General features: G+C 46.5%; 1 protein-coding gene across 5 annotated transcripts in view; it reads right to left on the reverse strand.

Moving 5' to 3' along the window:
- The window catches only part of CEP89 (centrosomal protein 89), a 256,966-nt gene that overhangs the window by 182,196 nt on the left and 54,079 nt on the right, over positions 1-20,691 (reverse strand). For all 5 annotated transcript variants that reach the window (XR_008845109.1, XM_056525755.1, XM_056525754.1 and 2 more), the window contains one exon: positions 18,526-18,668. Coding sequence is in view for 4 of the 5 variants with exons in the window: in XM_056525755.1 (XP_056381730.1) it covers positions 18,526-18,668 (143 nt within the window). In the remaining variant the exon portion in view is untranslated. The remainder of the gene's footprint in view (positions 1-18,525; positions 18,669-20,691) is intronic.

Raw genomic sequence — 20,691 nt, forward strand, 5'->3', positions numbered from 1 at the left:
CCATGCGCATTTGAGGACTAAATTAGGGATTGCATAGGGGTGGACACAGCGGTATTCTACGCCAATGATTCCCCAACAGGGTGCCTCCAGCTGTTGCTAAACTCCCAGTATGCCTGGACAGTCAGTGGCTGTCTGGAAATGCTGGGAGTTGTTGTTTTGCAACAGCTGGAGGCTCCGTTTTGGAAACACTGCTGTACAATACGTTTTTCATTTTTATCGGGGGGGGAGGGGGGGCACAGTGTAAGGGGTACAATCACATGGGAGGGGCAAACCTCCAGCTGTTTTACCTAACTCAGTGTTTTCCAACCAGTGTGCCTCCAGTTGTTGCAAAACTACAACTCCCAGCATGTACTGATCGCTGAAGTGGATGCTGGGAGATGTAGTTATGAAACAGCTGGAGGTACGCAACTACAACTCCCAGCATGCCGAGACAGCTGTTTGGACATGCAGGGATTTGTAGTTTTGCAAGATCTAGAGGGCCACAGTTCACTGCACAATGATCTCCAAACTGTAACCCTCCAGCTGTTGCAAAACTACAAATCCCAGCATGACAGCTGTCTGGGCAAGCTGGGAGTTGTAATTTTGCAACATCTGGAGGGCAACAGTGTAGAGACAACTGTATAGTGGTCTCAACCTGTAGCCCTCTAGATGTTGCTAGGCAACTTACCGGCTTCCATCGGATCCAGGGAGCCATCCACACGACATGCCGCCCGCCGATCTCCGACACAGATCGTCGCCCGCAGCCTCGCCCACAGGGTAAGTGGAGTTCGACGCCAGTCCCCTTCGGTTTCCCCGTTCTGCCCCCCCCACCCCACCCCCCGCAATCTGCTATTGGACGTCGCTTCTAGACGCCCAAACGCAGGGATAGGAGGGGTGGCACCCCTGCCACCTCACTCCTATCCCTTCAGGGGGATAGTCGGTGTCTTGGACAACCGCGATCCCCCGTATTTTCTGGGTCACCATAGACCCTTAACCCCTTAAGGACACATGACGTTCTCATATGTCTCCATTTCCGAGTCCTTAAGGACACATGACGTATGAGAACGTCATGTGTTTTACCGGCCCCCCGCAACCATCTGGAGCCGGTGCCCGATGCCTGCTGAAATCGTTCAGCAGGCATCGGGGCATATCGCCCAGGGGGGTCATTATGTCCCCCCATGTCGGCGATGGCCGCAGATCGCTGGACAATTCAGTCCAGCGATCTGCGGCGGATTCCGGGTCAATCGGGTCTCCAGTGATCCGGTGACCAGGAATTATCAGAGACGTCCCCGAACAGCCAGAGCCAGCAGGGGTGAGGTGGCACTGGTGCCACCTCACGATCGCCCTGATTCGTCGGCCGACCAATCAGGGCGCCTGCTGCGGGTGTCACTCCCGCAACCCACTCCGCCCCTCTTCCGGAGGAAGTGAGCGGGACGTGCACCCCAGGTGCTGGGGACCCCGATCCCCGGCGTCCATGTTGGGATCGGGGCCCCAGGAGCAGCGGCAGCGGCGACGACGAGGGACTGACCTGTGCGGCGAGGATCGTTGGAGGTGAGTGACAGCCTCCTGCTGATGCTTAGCAACAGCTCCCAGCATGCAAAAAGGGCATGCTGGGAGCTGTAGTTATGCAACAGCAGGAGGCAGACCACCACAACTCCCAGCATTCCCTTATGGGCATGCTGGGACTTGTAGTTTTGCAACAGCTGGAGGCACATTCTTTCTATGGAAAAGTGTACCTTCAGCTGTTGTATAACTACAACTCCCAGCTTGCACAATCAGCTAAAGTGCATGCTGGGAGTTGTAGTGGTGCATCTGGTGGTTGCATAACTACAACTCCCAGCATGCCTGTTCGCTGTCGGTGACTGCTGAGAGTTGTAGTTTTGCAACAGCTGAAGGCACACTGAGTTAAGTAGCAAACCAGTGTGTCTCCAGCTGTTGCATAACTACAATCCCCAGCATCCCCAGCCAAAGTAGTATGCCTCCAGCTGTTGCATAACTACAACACCCAGCATGCCCTTCCGCTGTCCGTACATGCTGGGGGTTGTAGCTTTTGCAACAGCTGAAGGCACACTGGTTGCAAAACACTGAGTTTGTTACCAAACTCGGTGTTTCACAACCAGTGTGGCTCCAGCTGTTGCAAAACTACAACTCCCAGCATGCACTGATAGACCGTACATGCTGGGAGTTGTAGTTTTGCAACAGCTGGATGTCCCCCCCCCCCAATGTGAATGTACAGGGTACACTCACATGGGCGGAGGATTACAGTAAGTATCCGGCTGCAAGTTTGAGGTGCGGCAAAATTTCTGCCGCAGCTCAAACTGCCAGCGAGAAACTACTGTGAACCCCCGGCCGTGTGACTGTACCCTAAAAACACTACACTACCACAAAATAAAATAAAAAGTAAAAAACACTACATATACACATACCCCTATACAACCCCCCTCCCCTCCCCAATAAAAATGAAAAACGTCTGGTACACCACTGTTTCCAAAACGGAGCCTCCAGCTGTTGCAAAACAACTACTCCCAGTATTGCCAGATAGCCGTTGACTGTCTAGGCATGCTGGGAGTTTTACAACAGCTGGAGGCACCCTGTTTGGGAATCACTGGCGTAGAATACCCCTATGTCCACCCCTATGCAAGTCCCTAATTTAGGCCTCAAATGCGCATGGCGCTCTCACTTTGGAGCCCTGTCGTATTTCAAGGCAACAGTTTAGGGCCACATATGGGGTATCGCCGTACTCGGGAGAAATTGGCTAACAAATTTTGGGGGGTATTTTCTGCTATTACCCTTTTAAAAAATGTAAAAATTTTGGGAAACCAAGCATTTTAGGTAAAAAAAATAAATATTTTTTTACATATGCAAAAGTCGTGAAACACCTGTATTAAGGTTCACATTACCCCTTGTTACGTTCCCCGAGGGGTCTAGTTTCCAAAATGGTATGCCATGTGTTTTTTTTTTTGCTATTCTGGCACCATAGGGGCTTCCTAAATGCGGCATGCCCCCAGAGCAAAATTTGCTTTCAAAAAGCCAAATGTGACTCCTTCTCTTCTGAGACCTGTAGTGCGCCAGCAGAGCACTTTTCACCCCCATATTGGGTGTTTTCTGAATCGGGAGAAATTGGGCTTCAAATTTTGGGGGCTATTTTCTGCTATTACCCTTTTTAAAAATGTAAAATTTTGGGGAAACCAAGCATTTTAGGTAAAAAATATATATATTTTTTTTACATATGCAAAAGTCGTGAATCACCTGTAGTATTAAGGTTCACTTTACCCCTTGTTACGTTCCCTGAGGGGTCTAGTTTCCAAAATGGTATGCCATGTGTTTTTTTTTGCTGTCCTGGCACCATAGGGGCTTCCTAAATGTGGCATGCCCCCCAAAAATCATTTGACGCTCCTTCCCTTCTGAGCCCTCTACTGTGCCCGCCGAACAATTTACATAGACAAATGAGGTATGTGCTTACTCGAGAGAAATTGGGTTTCAAATACAAGTAAAAATTTTCTCCTTTTTATCCCTTGCAAAAATTCAAAAATTGGGTCTACAAGAACATGCGAGTGTAAAAAATGAAGATTTTGAATTTTCTCCTTCACTTTGCTGCTATTCCTGTGAAACACCTAAAGGGTTAATACACTTACTGAATGTCATTTTGAATACTTTGGGGGGGTGTAGTTTTTATAATGGGGTCTTTTATGGGGTATTTCTAATATGAAGACCCTTCAAATCCACTTCAAAACTGAACTGGTCCCTGAAAAATAGTGAGTTTGAAAATTTTGTGAAAAATTTCAAAATTGCTGCTGAACTTTGAAGCTCTCTGGTGTCTTCCAAAAGTAAAAACTCATAAATTTTATGATGCAAACATAAAGTAGACATATTGTATATGTGAACCCAAAAAATATATATTTTGAATATCCATTTTCCTTACAAGCAGAGAGCTTCAAAGTTAGAAAAATGCAAAATTTAAATTTTTTTCATAAAATTTTGGATTTTTCACCAAGAAAGGATGCAAGTTACCATAAAATTTTACCACTAAGTTAAAGTAGAATATGTCACGAAAAAACAATCTCGGAATCAGAATGATAACTAAAAGCATTCCAGAGTTATTAATGTTTAAAGTGACAGTGGTCAGAATTGCAAAAAACGCTCCGGTCCTTAAGGTGTAAAATGGCCTGGTCCTTAAGGGGTTAATGACTCGGAATCGAGCAATTTGCAAGTGTGAATTCACTTGCGATTTGTGCCGATCGCCGCCCATGGGGGGGCCTGATGACCAGGTACGCCCTTGGTCCTTAATTACCAGGGAGCAAAGGCGTACCTGTACGCCCTTGGTCCTTAACAGGTTAAAAGTGAGATCAATACCAAGATGGTACCTATACAAAAAAAACAAGCAAAAAATTTGCCCTCATACAGCCTTGGGTCAGAAAAAGGCAATTAAAAAAAAATCATTTTTTTTATTAGAAAAACATGACAGAAACTATACAAATCTGGTATTGCTGTAATCAGGCAACCTAAAGTATCAAAATATCATGTTACCTCAACCACAAGGTAAATGGCGCAGAAAAGAAAGCCAATAAATTAGCAAAATTTTCTTTTACTATTTCAATTTCATTTTAATATTTTTTGTTGTTGTTTCGGAACATATGTTATGGAAAAATTCAAAAGGTATCATTATAGTAGTTATTTATGGCTATTATAGGGCGAGGGGGAAAACAAAAAAAAGTGTAAAAGCGAAAATTGGCCAGGACAAGTGGATCTTCATGAGATTTTGCTCAGTTTTAGTCCCGTGGACAAGTACCGTATATACTCGAGTATAAGCCGACCCGAGTATAAGCCGAGACCCCTAATTTCAACCCCAAATCCCAGGAAAAGTTATTGACTCGAGTATAAGCCTAGGGTGGGAAATACATCATCCCCCCCTGTCATCATCCAGACCCGTCATTAACATCCTCATCATCATCCCCTTGTCATCATCCCACACATCCCCCCTTCATCATCCCCTTATCATCCCACACATCCCCCCTTCATCATCCCCTTGTCATCATTCGCCCTCAGTGGGCTTCAACCTGCGGACCTCCAGAGGTTTCAAAACTACAACTCCCAGCAAGCCCGGGCAGCCATCGGCTGTCCGGGCTTGCTGGGAGTTGTAGTTTTGAAACCTCCGGAGGTCCGCAGGTTGAAGACCACTGCGGCCTTCGACATCATCCAGCCCCCTCTCACCCCCCTTTAGTTCTGAGTACTCACCTCCGCTCGGCGCTGGTCCGGTCCTGCAGGGCTGTCCGGTGAGGAGGTGGTCCGGGCTGCTATCTTCACCGGGGGCGCCTCCGCGCTTCCGGCCCGGAATAGAGGCGTTGCCTTGACAACGATGCAGAAGTACGTTGGCAATGAACGCACCTCTGCGTCGTTGTCAAGGCAACGTGACTATTCTGAGGCCGGGCCCGAAGCGCTTAGAAGAGGCCTCCCCGGTGAAGATAGCAGCCCGGAACCACTATCCCACCGGACCACCTCCTCACCGGACAGCCCTGCAGCACCGGACCAGCGCCGAGCGGAGGTGAGTACTCAGAACTAAAGGGGGGTGAGAGGGGGCTGGATGATGTCGAAGGCCGCAGTGGTCTTCAACCTGCGGACCTCCGGAGGTTTCAAAACTACAACTCCCAGCAAGCCCGGACAGCCGATGGCTGGCCGGGCTTGCTGGGAGTTGTAGTTTTGAAACCTCTGGAGGTCCGCAGGTTGAAGACCACTGCGGGTGGGGGAGTTCACTCGAGTATAAGCCGAGGGGGGTGTTTTCAGCACGAAAAATCGTGCTGAAAAACTCGGCTTATACTCGAGTATATACGGTAGTTTTTTAATAAATTTCCACTCCCCTGAATCTAGCCTTCCTAGACTTCCATGGCCTGGAAACTACTACTTCCATCATGGAAACAAGTCTGTTCCATCATGGGAGTAGTAGTAATCCTGCAGCACAGTAAGAGTTTGCTTATCATGCTCAGAAGTAATAACGGTTAAAAAACAGATAATAAAAACAGGGTGCAAATGGTTGACATTTTATGCTCATTCGTTTGCCATAGACTTCAATGTTACATTTTTAATATCCATTTCAATTCCGTTAATTTTGATGGGAGAAGAAAATACTGCATGCAACGTCTTTTCTCAGTCATAAAAAAAACGGAACGGGAAGCAAACGGGTGATAAAGGATTGTAAAAAAAAAAAAAAAATACCATTGACCTCAACGGGATTGTTTTACAGCCGTTTGCAACCCGCTTGAAAAGTTATCAAATGGAATGCAGAACGGGCATGAATTTACGGGGGCAGACGGCAGTGTGAACAAGCCCTAACAGAAAAATACCTCTCTCTCCTTATATTAGACTACCCCCCTCCAACCTGGCTGAACTGTTATTAACCCTGAAGAGGACAGGAGAAAGCACAGAGAAGTGCTATCAGACAGGAGAGAGCACAGAGGAGTGCTATCAGACAGGAGAGAACACAGAGGAGTACTATCAGACAGGGGAGAGAGCACAGTGGAGTATTATTACTCCTCAAGAGAGCACAGAGGAGTGCTATCAGACAGGAGAGAGCTCAGATGAGTGCTATCAGACAGGAGAGAGCTCAGAGGAGTGCTATCAGACAGGAGAGAACACAGAGGAGTACTATCAGACAGGGGAGAGAGCATAGTGGAGTATTATTACTCCTCAAGAGAGCACAGTGGAGTATTATTACTCCTCAAGAGAGCACAGAGGAGTGCTATCAGACAGGAGAGAGCTCAGAGGAGTGCTATCAGACAGGAGAGAGCTCAGAAGAGTGCTATCAGACAGGAGAGAACACAGAGGAGTACTATCAGACAGGGGAGAGAGCAGAGGAGTGCCATCAGACAGGGGAGAGAGCACAGTGGAGTATTATTACTCCTCAAGAGAGCACAGAGGAGTGCTATCAGACAGGAGAGAGCTCAGATGAGTGCTATCAGACAGGAGAGAGCTCAGAGGAGTCCTGTCAGACAGGAGACAATTTTTTTTTAAATACTTTTTTTAGTCCACCCAGGGGACTTACAGATGCAACTGCTTCTACGGTATGCTGTAATACTACAGTGTGTATACTAATGTATTGTAATGTATTTTTGCTGCTCTATTATCATATCCTGCCCATAGCTTATGGCAGGCTGTAATTAAAATACAAATTATGGGGAAGCCAAAGTTGTGCATCCATATTGTCAGCCCACTGCTCCATGGGATCTTACTCTAGTCTCAGATGCACCGCATTCTTCCACACTTATCCAGCATCGCTCTCTGCTTCCTTTCTTATAATGTAGCCTATTTTGATAACCTCTTTTAGATGTGTCTTTAAACTGGAAGTCTAATCCTGAAAATCTCACCAGGGTGATCTATCAGCACAAGCTGCTGCTCTGTACTGTCCTTTCTTTACTACCCCAAGGCTCACACTGAGTCTAAACTAAAAAGAGATTACATGCTGGATCATGCCAATGCCTGGAAAAGGAGATCCTAGCTGTGGATAGGGGATAGGTGTCTGAAGTTAATTTCCCTGGAGTATCCTTTAATAAATACTATATTCTTCCATAAGCTTTTACCATTATTACTTTATTTCTTCATGTCCAGATTAAAGAGGCACTGTCGTTAAAAAAAACTTTTCATATATTGCAGGACTCATTATAATATGACATTTCACAATATACACCTGTTAAAAAAAATTTACATTTTCACCTGAAATTCAAGCTCAAAATAGCCACCACTAGGGGTCACCTGTCTTTTAGCCAGACAGACTAGTCTAGATTTTATAGCATACTGGATACCGGCCGTAAAGCATACCGGTATCCAGTATAGGAGATTTCTATTGTGCATGCAAAACTACAGATAAAGGATGTGTGGAGATGCTGAGAGCTGTAGTTTTAAAACAGCTGGAGGCAACACTGCTCTAACACAGTTATTTACAAACATTGCAGCTTCAGTTGTTACTAAACTACAACTCCCAGCATGCTGAAATAGTCAAAGATTTCTCAGACTCCTGAATGACAAAGAAGTTGATCAGACATTCAGGAGTCTGTGAAAGATGAATGACACACATAGTGACAGCTATGCTGATTAGCATCCAGCTTTACTAGGCGAAGATAAAACAGATAGAACATGTATTCATAAAAATACTGTACTTTTATCTAAAAAATCCTTGCACTAATTTTATAAAGATCTATTCTTATATTTATACATTTCATCCTGTTATGAATTCACTATAATGTCTTCTGATTACTGCAGGCAAGCTCCAAGTATCTTCCTCTGACACATGACACAGCATAAAACCAGAGAGGAAAGGGTTACAGAGTAGAGAGTACTGATTGGCTGACTGCACAGGCTTGCTTCTGTGAGGGAGACAGACTGACACGCCCCCTCCAGCCTGCACAATGAAAAAGTAACTCCCCAGCACATAAATGCTTATATTTCTGGATATATAGGTCTGAGACACATAAAAATTAACAGAGTTTCTGCATTATTCATAGCTTAAAAAACCATTGCATAAGGTGCATAGAGCGTGTGGCCAGCAAACAGCAGCAGCTAGGAAAAGTGCTAGGATAAGGATCACACACATACACTCTAGAGATGAAACATCTTTTAGCCTAGACTTAAATGTCACTTCCAAGTGACAAATCAGAGAAAGCCATGTGATCTGGAAAAAAAAAATAATACTTCACTCGCACAGGAAGATTATCAGAAATGAAGTGAAATTTATTAGGGCAGAAAACATTTTCTTCCAGTAGAATTAATTCTGGAGTAGAAAGATACAGCTACAATAGACCTCTAAATTATCATTAGACATGGGAATTATGGCATTGTGATAGCAATACTGAGAAAAAGTGCTCTCAGGCCATATGTCTGATTGCTGAAATGTTGGAAAGAATTTCTAGAAATCATTAAATTCTTGCGTCAGGCTAGGATAGTCCAGTAGCACACTTTATTCTAAATTATAAATGGCAAATATTAAGCCATCATACAGTAATATTTTCTTTGTTGCCCATAGCAACCAATCACAGCTCAGCTTTCAGTTTTCATACAGCACTAGTAAAATAAAAGCTGAGCTAAAGGCTGCAAAAAGAATCTTCCTAAAAGAGAGCTTGATAAATCTCTTCCTAAGTCCCCTCTTCTAGAAAGAAACAAGTGTATTTCTTGTTAATCGCATGTTTAATTAGGAGACATTATTTTTGAGTTCTTTAGATGCAGATAAACAGAGTATCACTTGACATCAGCCAATGGTGAAAGTCAGGAGGCCACCATACACTCTGGATTACCATTGGCAGATTACATTGATAATTTACCTGCCAACATTAATATAATGGGAAAAGGATGCCCAAGTAGCTTTACCGATATATAACTTCTTGTTGATCACTTGGAAGAAGATTTATCATTCTATTCAAACGTATGGCTTTTATATGACATTTTTTCTTTCAACTTACTTTTGCTTGCATGCGACTTATTTATCAAATAGTCTCACAACCTTGATAAATAAAATCGCACGTAAGCAAAACCCGGGAAACTCGCTTACAAAAGCATTTTTGAAAGCAGAAAAGTTTTACCTTATGTTAATACCAGAAGTTCTTTATCTACCATTTATTACCAGTAGCGTTGCTAGAGTGACGGGGAGGGGTGCGTACCGCATCGGGTGACACCCTGACTGGCGTGCCTGGCACTAAATGGCTACACTCCAACTATCCCGCAACAACCCATCCACCCTCCCGCACCATGAATATCCGTACTCTGGAGGCTTTTTTGTTTAATTTTGACTGCGCATTTTGTGACGTTGGTGGGCGGAGTCTTGTGTCGCTGCACTTGGGCTGGAGTTTATGTCAGGAAGGAAGACAGCGCAGCACCAACAGGCACATAAACAATAGTGAAGCCACAAAAAAAAAAAAACACTCGGTACGTTACCTACACCAAAATGTGCATGAGGCTGTATTACTATGGATGTTTCTTTTTATTTTTTAAGGAAAAATTTTAGTGCCACATATGGGTTATTTATGTAGTCTGTTCAAATTCTTACACAATTATTTTGTGCCATTCTATTTTAACGCAACATTCATTTTAAAATTTAGTGGGTACGCCAGCATGTACGTGTCTAAAAATTAACAAGGTGTGCAGTGTGTATTTGCAACCTTAAAATTAATAGTTATTAGTTATATCATTTATTTTTTCTATAAATGTGTGCAAGTACGTGCGACTTTATTACGCAAAAAAAGATCTCCTTCTTGACAACAACAACTATGGACAAAAATATACACCTTGGTGCCCTGAAACATTTATGTCCTAAAGTGTTTAGTCTATGAAGCAAGCTTCGCTTCATATGATGCTTCGCTCGCTTCATAGACTGTGAATGACAGTTACTATTAGCAGACGTCTGCTATCGATAGTGATCACGGCACTTAAAGACAGCTCCGCTTTCTGATCAGCACCTCCACAACATGTATGCTGGGGTTCAAACAGTTTTAATGCCTGCCGGGGGTCTCCTGACCTTGTCCATGTGGTCCCTGGGCAATCTAATATGTAATGTAATGCCATAGCATATATTAGTACTAGCAATCAAATTATTGCTCAGAAAAGTCCCATATTGGGACTTAAATAGTGTAAATAAAAGGAAATATATATTATATATATATATATATATATATATATATATATATATATATATATACATATAAAAACCACCCCGCCCAAATAAAAAAATAAAAAACACCACCCTTTCTTCCATTTATCAAAATGAAAAAATATAAAAAACCCATATTATGTATTGCCACCTATGGAATTGTCAAAACTATTAAAACATTACCATACTGATCCCATGTTGTGAACAGCAAAATATGCAAACATGGTACCAATAGAAACTACAGACTATGGCGCAAAAATGAGCCCTCAAACAGCCCCATAGACAGATAAATAAAGGCTATTCGTATTAGAATAAACAATTTTCAGCACACTTATTATGTTAAAAAAATTTGACTTTTTAAAAAAAATAGGAACTGTCATATACAAAAAACTTTTATCTGTTGTACATTTTGGCAAAACTTTAACTTTTCTAATATGCTTCATAAGAAATTTTTATTTCCTTTTTATAGAAATCGTGGCTTATAAAATCATGGCATTGTCCAAGCTGAAGCACAGACATGGACAAAGTCCAATAAGTAAGGGTGAGCTAGTACTCCTCTGTGCTCTCCTCTGTTTGATAGGACAGGAGAGAGCACAGAGGAGTGCCATCAGACAGGAGAGAGCACAGAGGAGTGCCATCAGACAGGAGAGAGCACAGAGGCGTGCTATCAGACAGGAGAGAGCACAGAGGCGTGCTATCAGACAGGAGAGAGCACAGAGGAGTGCTATCAGACAGGAGAGAGCACAGAGGAGTGGTAACCCACCCTCACAGGATTTTTTCCATGTCTGTGCTTTAGCTTGGACAAAGCCATGATTTCATAAGTCATGACTTCTAGAAGAGGGAAATAAAATTTGAAGTATATTAGAAAGGTTAACGTTTTGCCAAGATATACAACACATATACATGTAACATGGAAATTACTGTAATAATATTTAGATACAAAATTTTTACCTAGTTTTTCCATTAAAGGGGTACTCCACCCACATATATATTATCTCCTATCCAAAGGATATGGGATAAGATGTCTGATCGCCGTGCAGCACCCATGTCTCACCCGGCATTCTTAACTGTAGGTAACGGCCATCACTCCCCTTCCCATAGACTTTAATGGCGTGAGGTCACGTCTCTAGCCACAGAAACCCAGCGTTCCAAACCTATGGTTTAAAATGCTGGGTGCGGCATAGGTGCTCGCGGAGATCCTAGTGGCAGGAACCCCGCAATCAAACATCTTATCCTATCCTTTAGGTAGAGTATCCCTTTAATTGCACAAAGTAAAAAAATGAAAAAAATAAAAACACAAAATTTGCAAAAAGGAGATTTTTTTAACACTTACCATAAAATCTCTCTTTCTCGAAGGATCCATTGGGGGACACAGACCATGTGTGTATGCTGCTGTCTCTAGGAGGTGTGACACTATGGTAATAAAAAAGTCGGCTCCTCCCAGCAGGATATACCCGCCTTCAGGCTCTGAGCTAATCAGTTTAAGTTCCAGAGCAATAGGAGGAGACCATCAGGTCAAAGAAAGACCCCAAACTGTCCGAGAACCAGAAGAAAAAGCATAAACTGAACACACCCTTGGACAGAGAACCAAAGGAAAAATCCCAAAAAGGGCGGGAGCTGTGTCCCCCAATGGATCCTTCGAGAAAGAGATTTTACGGTAAGTGTTAAAAAATCTCCTTTTCTCTATCGGCTCCATTGGGGGACACAGACCGAGGGACGTACCAAAGCCGTCCCTTGGGTGGGCAGACAGTCAGGCAGACGGCTGTTCCACTGCCGCCTGCAACACTTTACTACCCAGACTAGGCATCAGCCGATGCAAAAGTATGAACTCTGAAAAACCTTGAGAAAGTGTGCAAAGACGACCAGGTAGCCGCCTTGCAATCTGCGAGGCAGAGGCTCCATTCTGGAGAGCCCAGGATGCCCCAATCGAACAGGTAGAGTGAGCCACAACCCTGAAAGGAGGGATCTTCCCCTTACAGCGATAGGCTTCCGAAATGGCAGACCAAATCCACCGAGAAAGCAGGTTGTCCCTTGCGACGACCTTCCGTAAGGACGTAAAAGGAAGCACACTGACGAAACGAAGAGGTGATTGAGAGATAAGACCGAACAGCCCGAACTACGTCCAACATGTGTAGTAAGCGCTCCTTAGGATGAGAAGGAGCAGGACAGAAGGACGGGAGGACAATGTCCTCATTGAGATGAAAAGGCCGAGACCACCTAAGGTAAAAAGGAAGGGTCTGGCCTGAAAACTACCTTGTCCTGGTGGATCACTAGGAACGGAGAACGGCAGGAAAGAGCTGCCAATTCAGAAACCCCCCGGATGGAGGTGATAACAACAAGAAGTGCCACTTTCCAAGAAAGTAGAAGGAGAGGCACCTTTCTAAGGGGCTCAAAGGGTGCACCCTGGAGGGTACTCAGAACCAAATTCGAGTCCCAAGGGGGAGAGGGTGACCGATAAGGAGAAACAGCGTGCGACACTCCTTGAAGGAAGGTCCGGATATGAGAATTAGAAGCCAGGGGCCGCTGGAAAAAGAACAGTAAGGGCCGAAACCTGACCTTAAAGTGAACTGAGAGACAACCCCAGTTCCAACCCTGACTGCAAAAAGGAGAGAAGACAGGGAACCGAGAAGGTTACCGGGGAGAAGTCCTGAGCTTCACACCACTAAAATAAGACCGCCAAGTACGGTGGTAAATTCTTGCGGAAGAGGGCTTACGAGCCTTGAGCATGGTGTGAATGACTTGGGAAGAGAGCCTGCGGGCCCTCAAAACCGCAGTCTTAACCGCCATGCCGTCAAATGCAGCGACTGTAAATTGGGGTGGCAAAGAGGACCCTGAGAGAGCAGATGCGGGCGGAGCGGAAGGCGCAGTGGAGCGTCGTCCAGGAGCCTGACTACGTCGGCGTATCAGGACCTTAGAGGCCAATCTGGAGCTACGTCCTCTGCCTTAAGCATCCTCAGCACCCAGGGAAGGAGCGGAAGAGGAAGGAACACTAGGGAGTCCACGGCCAGAGCCTAAGGGTCCCGGAACTTGGACACAAACGGAAGGATCTTCCGAATGTGGCGGAACGCGAAGAGATCCACGTCTGGAAAGCCCCAGAGGTCGCAGAGCTGTGCGAAGACCTCCGGATGTAGAGACCACTCGCCGGGTCGTGAGGACCGACTGAGGAAGTCTGCTTCCCAGTTGAGCACTCCTGGAATGTGAGTTGCCGAAATGGCCGGAACCTTGTTCTCCGCCCCAGTGAGAATCTTGGTTACCTCGGCCATGGCTGCCGAGCTGCGAGTGCCACCCTGTCGATTTATGTACGCCAAAGGTCATGGCATTGTCCGACTGAACGCAGACAGGTCGGGACTGAAGACGGGCCTCCCAATAAAGAAGACAAAAAGAAGAATCGCCCGTAATTCCAATATGTTTACCGGAAGAAGGGTCTCCTGGGGAGACCAGAGTCCCTGAACCGTCCGATCCCTGAACACGCCACCCCAGCCCGACAGGCTGGCATCAGTTGTAACAACCTGCCAGTGAAGGGGAAGAAACCACCGCCCCTGGGGAAGAAGGGGAGAGCGGAGCCACCAGAGCAGAGCCTGACGGACCCTGCAAGGGAGAACATTCTGACGATCGAGGGACAGAGGAGACCTGTTCCACGACTTCCATACAAGTGCGGATGGAGACTGATACCCGAGTCCGAAGGGAGTGGACCCTAGACCGGAGCATCAGACGTTTGTCCGGCGGAAGACAAATTCGGGCAGAGGCAGTGTCAAATTGAAGACCCAGGAAGGTCAGAGACTGGGTAGGACAGCGGACTGACTTGTGCCGATTGACCATCCACCCGAAGCGAGTCAGAGTGTGGAGAGTGACGTCCAGATTCTCCAGAGTCTGGGCTCTGGTTGGAGCCTTGATGAGAAGGTCGTCCAGATAGGGTATCACCGAGATCCCCTTCGACCATAACAGGCCCATCACTGTTGCAAGGATCTTTGTAAAGACCCAAGGAGCCATGGCTAGACCGAAGGGGAGGGCTACAAATTGAAAGTGCCCCTCCGGAAGCGCAAAGCGGAGGTACCGATGATGGCCTGGGAATATTGGCACATGGAGGTAGGCATCCTTGATGTCCACCGATGAAAGGAACTCCCCTTGTTCCAGAGACGCCACCACCGAACTGAGGGATTCCATTCGGAAGTGGCGGATGAGAAGAAGACGGTTGAGATGCTTGAGGTCTAGGATTGGTCGCACAAAACCGTCCTTCTTAGGGACCACAAAAAGAATTGAATAGAAACCCTGAAACCGTTCCCCTGGAGGAACGGGAACAATCACCCCCTGGAGAAACAGAGTCTGGAGAGCTGCTCGAAATTGCTTCGCCAGAGGAGGAGGAGACCGGGGGGCCCGGAATCGAAAAAAGCGATCCCTCGGAAGGGAGGCAAATTCGATTCGGTAACCATTGGACACCACATCCCTGACCAAAAGTCCTGAACGTGCGGGGTCCAGATGTCTCGAAGCAGCAAGAGACAACCTCCCACCCGAGAAGAAACCGAGGGTGGGGGCCTCACTTCATGCAGAAGTGGGTTTGCGGTTGCCCGATTTGGGGGCAAAACGGCCGGACCGGTTGGAATCAGACTTCCAAGACGGGCGTGCCCGGAATGAGGGAGCCTTCTTGTCCCGCGAGGGCGCCTGCCCGGACCCTTTGCAGGAGCCAGAGGTCCGAAAGGACAGAGGAAAAGGACTTTCTTTGGGAAGAAGGGGGAGCCTTATTTTGAGGTAACAAGGAACTCTTACCTCCCGTTGCCTCAGAGACAATCTCATCAAGGCGATTGCCAAAAAGACGGACCCCCGTATAGGGAAGCTCCGTGAGGGACCTTTTGGAAGCGGCATCCGCATACCAAGTTATAAGCCACATAGAGCGGTGGAGAGCCGCTAGGTGACCCACTGCAAAGGCAGAACGGGCTGACTGCATGGAAGCTGCGCACAGGAAGTCCCCAGCTTTAGAGCATTGGAGAGCCAGAGCAGATAGATCATCAGGAGAGGATCCCGCTAAGATATCCTGATGGAGCTTTTGGCACCACTCCGACAAGGCCTTGTACGCCCATGTTGAGGCGAAGATGGGAAGAAGAGAAGAGCCAGCTGCTTCAGAAGCAAACTTCGCCAAGGAGTCTACCTACTTGTCCGTGGAATCCTTGAAGGCAGCGGCATCTGCCAGAGGCAGTGTAGTCACCTTAGAGATCCGGGAGATTGGTGGATCCACTGAGGGAGGGGAAACCACCTTAGCGACAAAGACTTTGTCAGATGGATAACGTTCTTGAATTGTCTTGATTCCCGGGAACCTCTTGTCTGGATGTTTCCATGCAGATTCCAGAATGTCGTTAAAGTCAGCGTGAGAGCTGAACCTTTGAGGTGCTGGCTTAGAACAATGAAAGGATACTTCTGGATTGACATCCGAAGATCCTGGGTCCTCTAAGGAAAGGTGTCTCTTATGGCTGTCACCAATGAGTTCACCGTTACAATTGAGTCCGAGCAGTTCTCTGAGTCAGATGCCGGCTCGGAAGCCTCGTCCTCCAGGGGAATGAGAATGATTAGAGGCAGTCCTGGAGGGGGGCAACCCTGACCGGGTACGCGGCTCTGGCGTGGCAGAGCGGCGACTCAGAGAACATCGTCTGGAGGAGCAATGTTTGTGCCCAGATGACGGGGGGGCGGGACCCACGAGGGGAACGCTCACGTCTATCTGAAGACTCAATGGAAGAGTCAGATGAGGCACCACTAGTACGCTTGAGGAGCGGGCCCTCTCAGAGGTCTTGCGCAGGGAAGACCCCTTCAAGGTGGACACCACTTCCCAGGAGGCCTCAGCCACCGAAACGGGAGACTTGGGTCAAGTCAGCCATATACTGGGTCAGGGAAGAAACCCAGGTTGGTGGAGCGGCTGAACCCACCGGAACCGAAAGGGCATCAGGGGGTACCAGGGGGTCTGGGGGAGCAGTGGAGCAGGCAGGGCAAGTGGGCTCAGTAGAGTCAGGCATCTTGGTATTACAGTGCTTACAGAGAAAATAAGTCACTGAAGTCCCAGGTTTCTGTTTAGAGGGAGAAACAGCCCTGGGTACGGGCATAATGAGAAAAAAGACTGTGTCCCCTGTCAGCTGCAGAGAGGAGAGCTCGCTCCGTGCAGCTATAGTGAAGGACAGGCCAGCCAATAGGAAGAGAGGGGCGTGCCCGAAGCCAGGCATTAATTAACTGACCCCTTCTGACTGATTTTCGTGCCCCCGGCGCTGATTGGAGGCTGCTTCGCGCCTCTGAGAGCTCCCAGCCCTGTAGGCGGAGCTATAGACCGGCCGAGAAGAACTGTCATGGCACCCGCTCTTTGTCCCGAGCGCATCTGTCATCGCATATGCGCTTGGGGGAATAGAGCGGGCGGCCTAACGCCGGCAGAGGCTGTCAGCCGCGTAAGAGGCGCTGTCTGCATAGTGAAAGTAAAGCCGGCGCTGAGAGCGCTTGGCTCGTAACAGCGCCGCGGCTGACAGAAGCATATAAGGCGCTGAGGACATAGTGCACTAAACACACACTCATATGAAGTGAAGTGCCCCACACACACATATAAAGTGAAGTGCCCCATATTTACTGCCCCCTTAGGTGCCACTGCACCCCCGGAATAAAAATGCAGCCCCTGAATGAGCCAGCTCCATAAGAAAGGCGGGCCAAAAACAGGGGGTCTCCAGAGGTTGCAAGTCCGTACCTATGGAGAAAAGTACTTACCTCTTCCCTAATGGAGTCTTCAGTGAAGTCTTCAGTCAGCTTTAGTTACCTGCATCACTCCTGGCTGCTATGCGCGAGCGAGGCGAGCAGGAAAATAGGGGGACCCGGACCCATGAGGTACCACCCAGGTGCTGAACGTTGGCGAGGGGGGGTGAACAGCGCATATACGCAATGTCTGTGCCCCCCTTACTCGCAATGGGGAAACAGGGAACCGGAGTCCCTGAGTCCCCACCTGAAAACAGAAAAGAAAAGGGAATAAAAAACTAACACGTCCCTATACTAGGAAAACAAAAAAACAGAAGACCTGGTCTGGAGCAAACCAGACCATGTCCACCTCCTTCAGACACTAAGCTTAAACTGATTAGCTCAGAGCCTGAAGGAGGGTATATCCTGCTGGGAGGAGCCGACTTTTTTATTACCATAGTGTCACACCTCCTAGAGACAGCAGCATACACACATGGTCTGTGTCCCCACGGTCTGTGTCCCCCAATGGAGCCGATAGAGAAATTGCATTTTTTTCCAACTGTCAGTCTCAGACCTTGGTCCTGGTGCTAGACCTGCTCATGAGGACATATTCAAAGAAAATGGCCTCTATCAGTCAGTCAATGAGTATGGCATTATGAGCAGATATTGTCATGAAATTCATGTGTCTTGACTTTCATTGGACATAGAATTGAGCCCTACTGAACACTACGTTTATCTAGACCAGTATACAGTACCTGCATTTTAACTTCTTTTTAGAAAATGCTTTATGCCCCAGTATTGTTTATAAAATCCATCATAGTTTTAGGTGGACACATATGCATAATTGAGTATCCCAGTCCTTGTTTTGGGCATGCACTACCCTATAACTGCCACCTACTAGGTGCTTGTACAAGCAAATTACATCTGAGTTTCCTCTATATTCTTGCCATGCACATGTACTGTAGCTGTCACATCCTAGCTTGCATCATTCTGAACTGTGGAAGAGTGCCAGACCCCAAGACTATAGAGGAAGAGCACATCCCACCCACAGTTACAGAAAGTCAATGGATACCATGCAAAATGAAAGTGTAAGTGAAAAAAAGCTACTTGTTAAATTGCTTCTGCATGTGGCAGTAGTGGATTCTATGTAAACTTTCTTTGTGGGAAAACTTGAAAGTGAAAAAAATATCCTTATTACAAGATGAAATAAATAAAACAGATTTTACCTCTTCCTTCGATAGTGGGCGATACTTCGTTTGATAGCGGCTCAGCTCCACATTCAGCTTATGAATCATAGTTTTTAAAGCATCATTCTCATCTACTAGTTCTTGTGCCTGCTCTCTGAGAGAAACCAGTTCTCCTGTTTCCACTAAGTAAGAGAAAAGCATAAAGTGAACACAATCTAAACTGAATCCTATCACAACCAGTGAGGCATCAAACTGTATGATGGTATACATATCATAAAAATGTGTCAAGTTATCTATTTTTTGCAGGCGACTGTTCTCCAGCAGAAGTAAAAAATTGACAAAGTCAACTGTAAGACCTTTTCCATTCTATTCTAGAGCAAGTAGGAAAAACTGTGGCAAGTTTTTCTTAATTTTTTTTTAATGGAGAAAATTCCATGTTTTGTTATTATAAACTCTAAATTATAAAGTTCTGCAGAATATGATGGTGCTATATAAATGTTTTTATTTTTCTGGTAAAGAAATTGGGGCTCAGGGTCAATGAATATTGGATAAAAAGTTTTTATTTAGGTAAAAATGATAAACAATGAATATAGTAGTGGTCTGTGACTCACAGGGCCCTTGTAGGTCAACAGAACCACAGATAATATAATAAATGAAACAATAGATATGTCAATCAATAATAAAACAACATAGCAAAATGATATCTTGATAACAAGTAACAAAAAGTTAGCGGTAAGAACAGCCTGGATGGGTATATAGCAAATAAAGATTTGTTCAGAGATGATGCTATTTCGACAGTATTAGTAACTGTTACAAGTATTTTGTAATCCAGGTGAGTGTTTTAGATAATATATGCTTTCCCTTTTCGAATGGATAGGATAACAGCGCTGTTTGTAATAAATTTATCCGGCCTGTAATAGTTTGTATCGGATATCAAGTAAGTCTGTAGTGACCTTGCGCTGATGCATGCATCAATCCTGGCTCCTATGGCAGAGAGTAGCACTTGCAGTTATGGCTGTGGCTGGATGCGTTTCAGGTCCCCCATAGGACCTTTCTTCAGCAGCTTGACAACTTGACTGCCATAGGAGCCAGGATTGATACGTGCATCAGCGCGAGGTCACTACAGACTTACATGATATCCGATACAAACTATTACAGGCCGGATACATTTATTACAACTAGGGATCGACCGATTATCGGTATGGCCGATATTATCGGCCGATAATCACGATTTTGGGCATTATCGGTATCGGCAATTACCGTGCCGATAAGCCGATGATGCCCCGCCCCCCGCACAGCCCCCACCGCACCACAAACGCCGCCCCCCCCCCCCCCCCCCCCCGATGCACCGCACCGCGTCGCACCCCCCACTGTAGTGCTGGGCGGTATACCGGAATGGATTTTTTCCCATACCGCTATACCGGTCGGGCCCCTCCCCCACCCTCCGAGTCAATAGAAAAAATTTAACTTACCCGTAATGGGGGTGGTTCGGGCCATCCATCCTTTCTGTAGGGTCCGGCGGCATTCCGGGTGGAGGGTGAACCGGTCCGGGCTGTCCTTCTCCGGGGGTGCTCTTCTCCACTCCGGGCAGGCTCCAGCCTAGTTCGCTGCATAGACGCCGCTACGCCGCGACGTCAGGTGCGTCGCTGCGCACGGGCGTCACTGCGCAGCGGCGTCTATGCTGCGTTACTAGGCCGGAGCCTGCCTGGAGTGGAGAAGATGACCCCCGGAGAAGAAGGACAGCCCGGACCTGTTCACCCTCCACCCGGAATGCCGCCGGACACTACAGGAAGGAAGGATGGCCTGGTCCACCCTAACAGGTAGGGGGAGAGAAGCGGGTGGTGGCGGCGGCGGCCTATGGCACCGCAAAAGCCACTGCAGTGCATTGATTTAAAGCGCCCGCTTTAAAATCAATGATCTGCAGCGGTGTCGCGGGGGGGGATAAATAGCCGATAACTTATACCGGAATATCAGTATAAGTTATCGGCTATCGGCCCTAACCTCCACCGATTATCGGTATCGGCCCTAAAAAAACGATATCGGTCGATCCCTAATTACAAACAGCGCTGTTATCCTATACATTCGAAAAGAGAAATGTATTATTATCTAAAACACTCACCTGGATTACAAAATACTTGCAATAGTTATCTAATACTGTCAAAATAGCATCATCTCTGAACAAATATTTATTTGCTATATACCCAT

The sequence above is a fragment of the Hyla sarda genome, chromosome 6 (genome assembly GCF_029499605.1).
Source record: "Hyla sarda isolate aHylSar1 chromosome 6, aHylSar1.hap1, whole genome shotgun sequence".
NCBI classification, from domain to species: Eukaryota; Metazoa; Chordata; class Amphibia; order Anura; family Hylidae; genus Hyla; species Hyla sarda.